Source organism: Alnus glutinosa, chromosome 4 (genome assembly GCF_958979055.1).
Source record: "Alnus glutinosa chromosome 4, dhAlnGlut1.1, whole genome shotgun sequence".
Lineage (NCBI taxonomy): Eukaryota > Viridiplantae > Streptophyta > Magnoliopsida > Fagales > Betulaceae > Alnus > Alnus glutinosa.
In genome coordinates, this window is record NC_084889.1 from 2,382,782 (window position 1) to 2,396,834 (window position 14,053).

The 14,053-nt window shown below is 35.4% G+C and overlaps 1 protein-coding gene across 1 annotated transcript; it reads left to right on the forward strand.

Annotated features, from left to right (window-relative positions):
• The first annotated feature begins 1,129 nt into the window (after positions 1-1,129).
• Positions 1,130-5,006, forward strand: LOC133865616 (F-box protein At2g17036-like). Its single transcript, XM_062302034.1, has 3 exons — positions 1,130-1,702; positions 1,757-2,002; positions 4,896-5,006. The coding sequence occupies exons 1-3, from the start codon at positions 1,130-1,132 to the stop codon at positions 5,004-5,006; spliced, it is 930 nt and encodes a 309-aa protein (XP_062158018.1).
• The last annotated feature ends 9,047 nt before the right edge of the window (positions 5,007-14,053 follow it).

A 14,053-nucleotide genomic window follows, 5' to 3' on the forward strand; every position in this document is an offset into this window, starting at 1 on the left:
TAAGTGGTGAGAATTTTTTTTAAAAATCTAAAATTATAAACTTTTCCTTATATATATATATATATAAAGCCGAGTTCTAATTTAGAGTTGGCCTAGAATTGTGACACATGGCGTGAACCCTTCATTTTTATTTTTATTTTTTTTCGTTCGTTTGCTTTTTCGAATGTTCAGAATTATATAGGATTGAAATATAATAGGTATACATCAGACCAACAATATAATTTCTGTTAATTTTCTATTTTTTGCTTTGATAATCAAAATCATGGTTTTCTTCTTGTTATTTTTCTTCATACTTATTTTCATGCTAAACTAGACCTATTGGAAAAAAGATTTTAAAATGTTTTAATTTAGAGAAATGTTTCTTGCACACAATTTGTACACAAAGTCCTACGTGGTACACACTTAAAAAAATAAAATTAAAAAAGTCATAGGTATCACATTAACATATATTTTCAGAGATTCCTACTATTAATCCTACTATTAATGCTTTGATAATCAGAATCTAAGTTTTTCTCTTGCTACTTTTTTTTTTCTCTTTACACTTCTTTTAAACTACACATCTGAGAATATTTTAAATGTTTTAATTTATATGAATTAAAACTAAAATTATGGTTCTTTTGAAAGTAAATGTGATTTATATATTCATACAATATTCTATGTGTAATGGAGATATTTTTTTAAGTTTTAAAATTTTATTATAATTAATAATCCCGCGCATTGTGCGGGTTATGAGCTAGTAACTCTAAAAGTGACGTTAATATTCACAACGTCATTTGTGAATATTATTTATACTTTTAGCGACAACATCAACGATCACCGTTAATAGTATAGTATTAGGGATGACTACTGTGGTCGTTGATAACTTTTGTTATTTGCGAACGTCACAAATAAGCCAAATCCTGTCGCCATGGGGCCGTATATATATATTCCACTAGGGGAGTTTTGGATTATTTTAAACCGTTAGATTTTATTTAATTTTTTACGTGCTGTCAATGATCAACTTGACACTAGTCATAAAGAATTCCATAAATAACGTTAAGTGCCCCCCGTGCAACCCTAGGTAGAGGCTCCATATAGTAGCCGTCAATATTGGTGCAAGCTAATTTGTTAGTTGAGAATGTTTACAAGCATGGCAATATCATCGTCGGAATCGGATTGGGCATGGCTTCCAAAGGAACTCCTTGATTCAATTCTGGACAAGGTGGCATCACCCTTTGACAGGATCCGGTTCAGTGCCGTATGCAAGTCATGGGGGACGGCGGTGAAAGAGCGACAGGCGAGACGACGCCTGAAAACCCAAGTCATTCAAACTCCAATGTTGCTGCAGATTCCCAACAAAGACAATACCAAAAGAATGCGGAATTTATACAGCATCACCAATCGAAAAATCTCTGACGTTAACCAGCTTTCCATGCCTTACAATAGAAGATGCTGCGGTTCTTCCTTTGGTTGGTTGAGCTTTGTAACCAACTCTACGTGCATTACCCTCTTCAACCCCTTCAGAAAAGCGAAAATCCGTCTCCCACATATTCTTAGAGGCTATAGAATTTACGGTAACAAGTACGAGCATGCAGTCGCAAAAGTTACGTTGTCCTCGGACCCTGCTTCCTCTCCCGAGGATTGCCTTGTTGTGGCAATGTTTGGTGAATATAACGAACTGGCTTTCATGAAATTAGGTGATCAATCTTGGACTTATGTGGAAGTGGATAAAGATCTAGAGTTTGTGTTCTCTGATGTTTCATATTTTAAAGGCTAGGTTCTCGCCCTTGATCATCGAAGTGGGATTGTGTCCGTTGATGTTAATATCAATAAAAAAAAGAAACTTGCGTTGGTAGATTTGGAGTATGCTTATGAGACATATCTGGTGGAAACATATAGCGGAGATTTGTCGATGCTACGGAGGTTCTTCGATTCTTGCCTACTTGGGGGTCAGGGTATGACTGGTTGTTTTGAGGTGTACAAGCTTGTGCTAGATGATGAGAGTGGAGGGGTGGTGGAGCGGGTGAAAGTGAAAAACGTAGGAGATGATGCCTTGTTCTTGGAAGAAAATCATTCCATATCTGTTTCAGTTTCTGACTTTCCCGGCTGCCACCCTAACTCCATATGTTATACTGACCACGACATGGATACCGAGTCATTATTGAGACAAGAGTTACAAAAACTCAAGAAAGAAGAGTCATTAACATTCAAGAGACAAGAGTTGGAAGATGATAAATTAGATTTATTGTTGTTAATGTAAAATTAGAAGAGACTTGTAATATTTAAACTATTTCTTTATAGATAAAGTCTTGTATACAATCAAATAAATGAAAGAAATATATAGCCCAAAAAAGGCTTTGACGTGTGGATGTAAGCCAGAGGCCGAACCATCTTAATATTTGTCTCTTTCGTCTCTTTCCTTTATCTTTTAAAATTATTAGTTTCTATACGAACCTCATTAGTTGTGTGTCTCTCTTTCTTATTCTTATATCTTTCCTAGATTATGTGCTCTTATATATATGGTATCAAAGCTATAGGTTAACACTAGTATTCAATCATGTGCCAATTCTTTCTTTCTTTTTTTCCTTTGTTTTTTTTGGTTCACTCATCCTTTTGCATCTTCAATCATAACCAAAATCAAAATGCACACAAATATTATCCATCGTGCACCAATTTTTTTTCTTGGGTTTTCTCATCCTTCCACATTTTCTCATCCTGTGCCTGAACTATTTCTCTTCTCAAACCCATGTGAGTCTCTCTTTGTCACAATGACATGCCGCACTACCATTGTTTCCTTTACCAGCAAATATCACATACCCAATTCTCTTTTGTTGGAAAAAAAAAATACCAAAGAGGTTTCATACCCATAGTTGGCCCAATTATAGATAAAGTTGTCAATATATGTCCAAATACCGGCCATGCATAGTAGCCAATGCCGGCTAGAGTCGCTGAAGTCAAAGTTTCGGTCATAGAAACCGATGTTCTAATTTAAGCCATAGTAGCCATTTTTTTTTAGCCCTTTGATGTTCAAAATCAAACCTCAATGTCCGTGATCTACCGTTGAGTTTGTAGGGGTGTATTGAGACAAGAATTACAAGAACTCAAGAAACAAGAGTTACTAGCATTCAATAGATAAGAGTTACAAGCATTCAAGAGACAAGAGTTATAAGTACTCAAGAGACAAGAATTACATGATGATAAATTAGATTTATTGTTGTTAATGTAAAAATAGAAGAGACTTGTAACATTCAAATTCTTTCTCTATAAATAAAGTCTTGTATATAATCAAATAAATGAAGGAAATATGTAGTCAAAAAAAGGCTTTGAAGTATGGACGTAGGTCATAGATCGAACCACCTTAATTCTTGTGTTCTTACAGCCATATTATCTAGATGGGCCGATTGACATGGGTATCTTCGGAAGCATTCGACTACACTACAAACCAAATCCTTCCCACAAGAATATGCCTCCCCCAATTTGGATACTACCACCAATGTTGTTGGCAAATAATGTTTAGGGACATGCTTAGGGATAATTGTACCATTAGTCTCTGGGGTTGGCCTAAATTACAAATCATTTTCTATGGTACAAAAAGTTTGTGGAGGGTCTCTGTGGTAAACTATAATTACGAATAACTCTCTGAACCCGTTTTTGTCTACCAAGTTAACAGATTCCGTTAGTTTGCCACGTTATACACAATAAAAAATCGACACGTATCCATTACAGTAAATAAATAAATAAATAAATAAAACTTAAAAATTATTTTATTTTTTCAAAAAAATAGAAAATTGCAAAGGGGTGGTTGCAGGGGGTGGCTCAGCCACGTTTGGGGGTTGACGCACGGCCTCCCCTAGGCCTGGGGGTGGCCACTTGTTGGTTTCCTATTAGGTATGACATAACAAACTAACGGAATCTATTAACTTGGTGGACGAAAAACGGGTTCAGTGAGTGATTCGTAATTATAGTTTACCACAGGGACCCTCCATGAACTTTTTATACCACAGGAAGTTATTTGTAATTTAAGTCAACCCTAAGGACCAAATGTGCAATTATCCCACATGCTTATTTGACCAATCTTTATTCGCTTAATTTGATTTTTTTTTCCTATTATATTATGTTTAAGCATTGTTAAAACAGTTTTCGGTACGATGTGAATGGCACGATCATTACAAAACAACTAAAATTAAGAGACCCTTTCAGGGATCTCACTTTGATGCATAAGTCAGTCTCTGAGATAAAAATATGCTCAATATATAAAATATTCAGTCTGAAGTTTATACCTGAGGCATGAGCCTATTTATAGACAAATAGGTGAAGTCAAACCTGAATTAGGTTTCCTGCTCCTACTTGAACTAGGAGCACCGTCAGCGCTTGATTTGGAGTAGGATTTGATGTAATGCATGTGTGATATGTGCTATTCGATCAAATTAAAACGATGCCTTAAAACGTGATGATATAAAAAACAATGCATGCCTTACACAAAATGGGTTGTCGTTGCTATAGGCTTCAAGGAGGCCGGGCCGCTTCCTCTTGCCTGTGAAGACATTTCAGTCCCAATACGGGAACCATGCAATCAAGTTAGACGGGCCGAAAACGTTTGACAATGAGTGTATGAAGGAAAACTTTGTTCATTCTATAAATTATATATATCACATTTTCCCAATCCAATTTGGAGGACAAAGTTTTCCTCAAAATTGGGTTGGAAAGAAATTCTCCGACCTAATTTATTAAATTAATATATATTCTTAAAACATGTATTTAATTATATATGAAAATCAAATATTCTTATAAAAATGCTCATAAACATTTAAAATGCATACGGGTATTTTTTTCTAGCCGAATTTAAAAGAAAACTTTGTTCGTTCACATTTGTTTCAGTCCCATATTGATTTGCGAACTGTTGTCAATTTTCTTAGGCCTGTATTGGGAAGAGTACATTTACCATTCCCGTAGCAAGCAGCAATTTTGGAGGTGATCCATGTCCAGGCATCGATAAAACTCTATTGGTTGATGCAGAATCTGCATGAGAAGGAAATTTTTTGTTTTATCATCAGTCAATTAAGTATCCAGTTTATCATAGAAAATTTCAATATTTTTAAGATCTACACGAATAATTTGTGATAAAATAGCATTCAAGCGTTATCATATTTGTGATTATGAATTTTATTATACAAATTTTCAATTGCTTTTGATGTCATTAATGGGCAGATATGACTTTTATTATGTTCGTACACATACCTAATAATTTAATTTTACTCTTTATAACTAACTTGACTCTCTAATCAAAATGCAATAAATTAAAATCTTAACTATTAAATAGCTCATTTTCATTTTACTTGAAAATGAAAAAAAATCTAGATTCGACCTGACCATGAAATGGATCTTCTTCATTTTAGTAATGTGTAGACTCTAATACAATAAAATCTGGAAATTATCTTGGGTAATAATGTAGTACTGCATAACCACTTTTAAATTTAAGCTTTTTGGACCTATTTTTTGGTGTATTTGAAAATGAGAAGTGTAAAGATAAATATATGTTTTATGTAACTATTGTGGGATCGGGGCGTTATGTACACGTGTTAGTTTTTTATTAGTTTGATGTGAATTTTCGTCAATTTACGGACAGAAGTATCATGTCCATTTTTAGCTATAAGCAAGGTGCCATCGATGATATGAATTGAAACCGAGGTGGACAAAAATAAAGTCTTTAAACCACATGTATGTACTGATTTTATACGATAAATCATTATTATCTCATGAATTTAAGTTCCTACAAGAAGTTAATTATAATCACTCTATGAAAATTATAATCACTTAATTATTTATTAATTTAGGTAGTCTGTTTTAATATTTAGATAGCATGATAGATTTTAAATCTATGAAAATTAAGTACTTACAAATATATACAAATGATAAAAGACAACTACAAAAATATAATTAAAATCTACAGAGAAAAGGCGGAGATGAATGTATCGATGATGAGATAAATTTTTATATGATGAAGAGATAAGTTTCATTGATTAACGAACCATATATGCATAGCTGAAACCTTGAAAGTTGAAGTTAGAGAGAGAAAGTCTCCCTTCTCTCTAGAATCCTCTGGTGTCTTCTGTGTTAAACTTCATGGGAAGGAAGCTTTGTGCTTCTCTCCCCATTACCCATCTCCATTCCATACTTCATCTATCCACCATACCTCCCAACCACCCATATTTCTCACCTTCCGTCATCCATCCTACTTATTTACAGTTTTTCAGCCACTGGAGATAAGGCAAAAGCTCCATCTACCCATCTATCCTTTTAGAACTTTACTTGTTTTTTGGTTTATTGTCTCCACTTAGCGTTTGTTTCTAGTTATTTCCTCCATCCTTCACCGTGTTCTTTATAATTTTTGGAAAGTTTTTTTTATTGAAATTTTTGGATCTAGATCTTCTCTCATCCTTCAATTTTTACAAGACACGCTCCTCACCAACGGGTTCTCTGGCGTCCATCGATGGTCTCCGTTCTTTCCACCACCACCTGCACACCAGCGCGTGGCCTACACGGCCAAGAGAGTTCATCGCTCTCACCGACGCGTGAAGACCACGTCCGCTCCCACAGCCTCCCAACGCTTAGGCCATTGGTGGTTTTGGGTGAAACTAGTGTTTCCTGATGTTGAGAGGTCTCCCCTTGGTGGCACGTGGACCTCACGCGCCGTCAAGGTAGGCTCCCATTCCTTTTCCATCAACTGGACATCTGCTGCTTATGTTATTGTTTATGTATTTTTTTTGTTTAATTCTGGGCTTATTTGTTTTTTCCTCTTGTTCTTCTCTGTTGTTACTGTGTTTGGAGCTTTGGGCTCTGTACCAACACTAAACCACTTTAGCTGGTGGCCTCGATTTTTGACATCTGTATCACGAATCTTTAGGCCCGCTTCTTCAGAGGCATTGCCTCCGCGTACTTTCATTCCTAGTTTAGTTATCAGTTGCCCAGGCTTTGTGTTGTTTGTTTTTTCTGGGTTCATTATTGGGGAGCCCACCCCTTCTTTGTTTGTTGGATTCTCCACTTCTTCTTCCTTTTGGATCAGACCAGAAGTGGAAATGATCCTCCCCTGTAACCCTTTTCCTCAATCAATTAGAAAAAAGAAAAAAGAAAAAAAAGAACCATATATGCATGTGTCAAGAGGGTACGTCATCGGCCTGATTTTGAATATTTACTTATATATATATATATATATATATATATATATATTTTGCCTAAAAATTAAGTTTGGATCCTATTAAAATTAGATGTGGCCTCTTATTAATATTTTGATACTCCTTGTGAAAAATCCTAGTTCGGTTCGTGAGAGTAGGACGGTATAAATTAAAGAGTAACTTATTTCATATTCATTGACTTAACGTATTTTAAATAAGTAACATGAACAAAATACTTAAAATGCATCAAGTTTACCAATATAAAATGGGGTTAAAAGTAGCCTTATACTAGGGTTCAAAAACATTAAGCCAAGGTAGCCAAATTAAAGACAACGTACGTAATGTATAATTTTAACGTTGCAATCAGTTACTAAAAGTACATAATGTCGTCGACATCCCGGCCTACAATACTAAATTTCACCCTGTCGTCTCTTCTCTCTCTCTCTCTCTCTCTCTCTAACCTCTTCTATACATGCCTAAGAATTTTTATATTTAAAGAGCTGCAAGTGGTTCAAACTGTGGCCACTGACTGAGAAAGAGAGTTGATCAGGTAGTGCAATGGAGATGTTGTGGCTATTTTGTTGGTTCGTGTTGCTGTTGAAGTGTTTAGGCTCATTTCATAGAGGCAATTAACATGACATACGATGGAAGATCTTTAATCATCAATGGCCACAGAGACAGAGGAGAAGGGGGGACTGGCAGGCAGGGACGGAGCCAGAAAGTATTTTCGGCAGGGGCCAAGCCGTCAAGGCATAAATTACAAATATATTAAAATATGAGTTGGGGTCAAAGCATGAATAAAAAATATATAAAGATTAAAGATGAAATAAATATATAAAGATGAAATTAACATCAATTAAATAAATAAACAAAAGAAAATATACAAAATATGTATTTCATAATACATTAAATTTCAGCCAAAACACCTATCAAAACGGAACCCCTCGTGTTTTTGAATCCCGAAAACCATCTATGATTGAATCTATGCTAATTGTTGCAGCAACTTCTCTTTCGATGTACACCATTAGAGAATCCGTCAAAAACTCATCTTCAATTTTGTTGCGAAACCTAGTTTTGACAATATTCATGGCTGAAAATGCTCGTTCTGTAGTTGCGGCAGAAACGGGAAGAGTAAGTACAAGTACAATAACTCGAAAAACAAGTTGGTAGATAGTTGATTTTCCGGTACTAACCAACCATTGGCACAATTCAGAAATATTTGATAATGCTTGGAAACTCGAATGTTGAGCTACATTATGCTTATAATGGTTAAGTTCTATTTCCAACTGTTCATTTTCAAGATCAGTAAAGTCTTGTGGATAAAACTTGTTTACCAACTGACAAATATCATCAATTCTGAAAGATTCACGTGCGGCTCGAGGATCAAGAGCGGAGCCGAGAATAAGCAACTACACTGCATGCTCACTAAACCGGCGATTTAATTCTTACAATTGAGAATCTATTGAGGCACAAAAAATATCCACTTGATAATGTTGCTCAATTGTAAAGTCGGCTTTTTGATGGCGAGCTCGACCTCGTTTCTCAACATAACAAGCACTCATATCTGGGACATCTATATTGTGTTTCTCCCAAAATGACTTCACATTGGTAAGTAAATCATCCCATTTATCATCTCTATATTGTTGGATATATGTTTTAGTGGATGAAACAAGATTCATGGCACTTAAAATATCTTGAGATTTTGATTGCAATTCTTGACATAGATGATCAATGATCTGCATTGTTTCTTTCATGAGTTGCAAGATGAAGACAAATTCAAATGAAGTCATTACTTGATAAACTGAATATGCTTCTGCTCGTTGGGAAGAAGTAGTTCCTACATCAATTATTTTAAGAAGAACTTCACAAGCTAGACTAAAGATTTTGATCAAGCTAGAAACTGATCTCAAGTGAGAACTTCAACGAGTATCTCCAGCCCGTTGTAAATTACTAATTTGATTAAGTCCCATTCCACTCAAAATCTCATCAATTTTAATTAGGTAAGCAATTTCAGCAGTTTGGGCAATCCGTAATTCTTCAAATCGACTGCACGAAGCACAAACAATATTGACAATAAAAGTCAAATTAGTAAAAAATTAATGAACAGGAATAACTTCCTTTGATGCTGCCACTAATGCCAATTGCAAACGATGTGCGAAACAATGAATGTAGTAGGCATATGGACAATCATTTGAAACCAAAGCTTGCAACCCATTCCACCCACCTCGCATGTTACTTGCGCCGTCATATCCTTGTCCTCGAATATTTTCAATCGCTAACTTATGTTAAGACAATACAAAATATATACCATTTTGTAGGGTTACTGCCGCAGTATTAGAGATATGAACAAGCCCAAAAAAGCGTTCTCGCACAAAACCATCTTTGTCAACAAATCTTAAAACTATAACCATTTGCTCCTTCATTGACTCATTACGAGCTTCATCAACAATTATGCAAAACTTTGCATTACCAATTTCTTTACGAATTGTCTCCTTCACTTTGGTTGAAAAAATATGTACAGAAAATGCAATTCCCTGTCAGCCGTTCGGACGACGTGTCATCCCGTCTGGACGCCCAGCTGTCAAAAGCTCCAGCTGTCCGGACGACGTGTCATACCGTCCGGACGCTCATCAAACTAAAGCATCATCCATCCGGACAACGTGGATTCCCGTCCGGACCTTCCTCTATGTCGAGAAGCTTTGAACTGCTCCAGCTTGCATCCGTCCGGACATTTCAGCAGCCCTTCCGAACGACTCTTAGTGTTCGACCAAGCTTTAGATTTTCATTCCAAAAGCAAATATGGGAAGATTGCTACAACCGTCCAGACGACGTGGATTCCCGTCCGGACGCGCTACTCCTTAAGGCAAGTTTGCAATTCAAATTCAACCGTACGGATGCCAGTTTGACATGGTCCGGACAAGCGTTCAACAGATGGAAATTGCGTGTAGCAGATCACCCGTCCGGACGACCATTCCTTTGGTCCGGACACGCGAAGCCTTTATAAGGAAATTACTTGCAGTGGACGTGCGACCGTCCGGACGATAGGGCAACACCGTCCGGACACGGCTCTCAAACAGAAAAGATTTTCAGCAAAAATCTCAAAATTTCGGTCGCACAGTTGTCCGTCCGGACGGCGCCCAGCTTTATCAAGCCAGACGCTTATTTGAGTCCTTAGCCTATCTAGTTGTATTTCATTGTAAACACTGTATTGTATTTCTTGTGATATGTGTGTTTCATTAAAATTTCCCTGTATGTTTTGTGTCATCTGCGACACATGTCTTAATGTATTTAATATTAAGAAAATGATGATTATTAATAAATGACTAGAAGTAATTCAGTCAGCTCTATTGTGTTATATTCCCCATTGTTAAAAATATATATTCCGCTAGAAATTCTTAGCTCTAATGATGTCGTAATGTCACATGAAAATTGAAATTTTCACTTACTCTTTTTTGTAAAAAGCAGGGCGTTACATGTATAAACACACCATTCTTAACACAACGTGTTTTAAAGCCGTGATGGCCATGAACCTATCAGAACTCCTCAGTTAAGCGTGCTTCTGCGAGAGTAGTACCAGAATGGGTAATCTCCTGTGAAGTCTGGTTCGGGGAACCCAAAAGCGGACAATATTGTGTTGTTGAGGATGGGTCGTCACAAATGGTATCAGAGCCATTGCCCAGCCTGAGATGAGGGAGCGTGCACAAGTCTATGATGTAAAGACCAAGAAATTAAATAGGGAATTTAGCAGTTAATAGATCATATTTATTAAATAAGATGAAATTAGTCTTATATTTTTAGTGACTATATTTATGTACTTGAACTAAAAGTTTAATATAAAATAATGGAAATTGGAATAATAATTATATCCTACGTAATAATATTCATGTTATGAGAATAGAATACAACGGAGTTAAGATGGATCCTTGGGAAATAATGATAATGAGCCCTAGTGGAATAAATAATTGCATTAGTAAAATGTAGTTAAAATAAATGTGGGGTCAAATATTAATTCTTAAATGATAGAAATATTATAAAATGGGGTCCTAGTGTAATTTACATAAGTTGGTGCATTTAAATAAAAATGTAATCCTCCTTGCCACGTGTCAGCATCCGGTTGGCTCAGAGAAGATAACCTTATCTTCTCCCAACCACTCACACACTGACACATGTCCCACTCACCCTATCTCTTCCTTTTCACTTTCTTTTCTCCCTCTCTTCCTCTCACGCACGACACACCTCTCTCCCCCTCTTCTTTTCTTCTTCTCCTTTCTTCCTTTCCTTCGGTCACGCCCAAACTAGCAGCAACCCGACCCCTGTCCTCTCCATTTCCATTCCCTTTCTTTTCCTCTCTTCTTCTCCCCACATGTAGCTCCCTTTCTCCCTCTTCTCTTTAGCACACACACCCTCTGACCCAAGAGATTGAGTTGCCGAAAGAGAGAGATTTTTGCAGAAATTTGAGAGAACGAAATGCAGAAACTGTAGGTAAGATTCCTATTCCTTCTTGTCTATGATTTCACTTTTATCCCTTTGGTTTTTCTGTAAACTGTATGGGTTCTTTAAGGTTTGATTTATAGATTGAAATCTTGGGGTTTTTATGGGTTATTGTTTGTGTTTATAATTTTAGGGTTATGCTAAACGAAAGGAGAAATTGATTTGGATGTTATTGAGAAATCTAGGGTTTCATGGGAGGTGTTGGACGAATGGTATATGCCTCAATGGGTTTCGGTTTGTAGAGGATTTAGTTGATGTTTTTCGTGGTTTTAATCTATGATTTGTACTCTATTATGAGTTGATTTTGGGTAAGATTCATGATAGATAAATGAGATTGTTGATGGCCCCTTTGTAATGGCCGAATGGTGCTATCCCTTGGGGTTTTGATTTTGTAGATGGTAGCCCATGTATTGTACTCTAAAATTGATTGTTACATGGTTAGTTGGATTGGAAAAGTAATATTTTGATAAAATTCCAGATCTGGTTTGTGTTCCTAGATTATGGATAATTGTGTTAATTGATGGTTAATGCTCCATTATGTAGATGGTAGAATGTTTGGTTGAATTGGGTTAGTTTTGGAAGAAATTTGGTAGATGATTGTGGCTTATGACTATTGGAATTTTAGTGGTTTGATGTGAAGGAAAATCTTGCCATATTTGATGTTGTGTTTTAGGACTTGACTTGGTAATTTATGGTTTGAGTTTTGGAGAAGGTATGGGCTAGTTTTGATGAGTATTTTGATGGGATTCAAATCTGGTTTTTGGATTGGTAATTTGATGATGTTGGTTAATGATTATTTGCTAGAGATTGAGTCTAATGTTAGTGGTTGATTTTTGTAGTCCTTAAAGGCTATGTCCCATTGTATGTAAAGGAGGCGTTTTGATTGATCTTGATGAAAGGCTATAGATATTGAAGGTTTGGTGGTAGGAGAATCTTGGCTTGTTGTTTGAATAGAGATTGTAATGATGGTGATTGGTATTTTATGGATTCTAAGGGCTGTTTTGATAAGCTAATCGGTAAGGAATAATGTTTGATTAATCTCTATTATGGTTGTTAGTATTAAAATGCAAGAATGGATGATGTTGGACTTGGGTATTGACTTGGAGCCTTGAGGTAAGATAAGTTAAACATGAGTTAGACCTAGAGCCTAAGTATAATGCTTAGCTTTGAGATATATGCATAAGTTTTAGTAAATGAATTCATATTATAAAATATTATTGTAATCTAATCTAAAGAGTTGTTAGATTAGTACATTAAATAAGGATAAGGTCTTATAGCTTAAGTTACTTAAGATGATTAATTATTAGTAAGGATTAAGTATTAAGTGTAGTGATTAAATGGGAATACTATAAAATGGTAAATTGTCAAAATAACCTTAGGACAACAAATACAAATAGTAATATTATGGAAATATGTAAATAGATTCCGAAGTCAATTGATGATGTTATTAGATGATTTTATACCTAAGTGTATTATGGGGTTGTGCTTAACTTAATAAGCATTCTATATATATATATATATATATATATATATATATATATATATATATATATATATATATATATATATATATATATATAGGGACCGAATACACTTAGTTAGCTTAAATGGATAATTAACTATAAGACTTATAGTTAATAGCAATGTAAGGTGACTAAGTACCTAATTCATTTATCCATGTACACTAAGTATTTTAGTGTATCATCAGATTAGGTTTAAGCGTTGAATGTGTATATGTATATATGAATATATACATGTGCATATATATATGAGTTAAAAATATATTGGTAACTTAGTAAATAAGCAACAAACTATAAAAAGGGATTAACAATGGTAATATGACTTAACAATAATAAGTAGGCAAATAAAATAGTAAGTGCATCTTATAATTAATAAGCAAGATATAATAAGAACATAGAACCAAGGATTAGCCTAATAATAGCTTAAGGTACCTAGTTAGCTTTAAAAGCGTGAAAAATAAAGAGACTTCTAATTTAACCGTGTGTGCAATGTGTAACAAAATATTGTAAATGCGAAATTTAAATGACATAAATATTTTGTTAACGAAGTAGAAACTCAATTAAGAGAAAAACCACTACGGGACAGCTAAACCCAGGATATCCATTATTCAGAAGACAAAGCTAGTTACAAAGTAGTAGCACTCACATAACTTAATGCAGTGGTCGTACCTTGAACTCTGACGTGTAACTGAACACGAACGCCTCCCAACTAGGACTCCTACCTGAAAGAGTCTTCAATGGAATCCTTTACCTTAAGTCCAACTCCTAAGATAGACTTCAGATCAGCGCAGCAACAGCACACACAATAACGGCTTTAGAGAGACTAACTCAGCTCAATAATCTCACAATATAACTCTCTAAGCACTAAAGAAATTTAATACCGAATTCTTG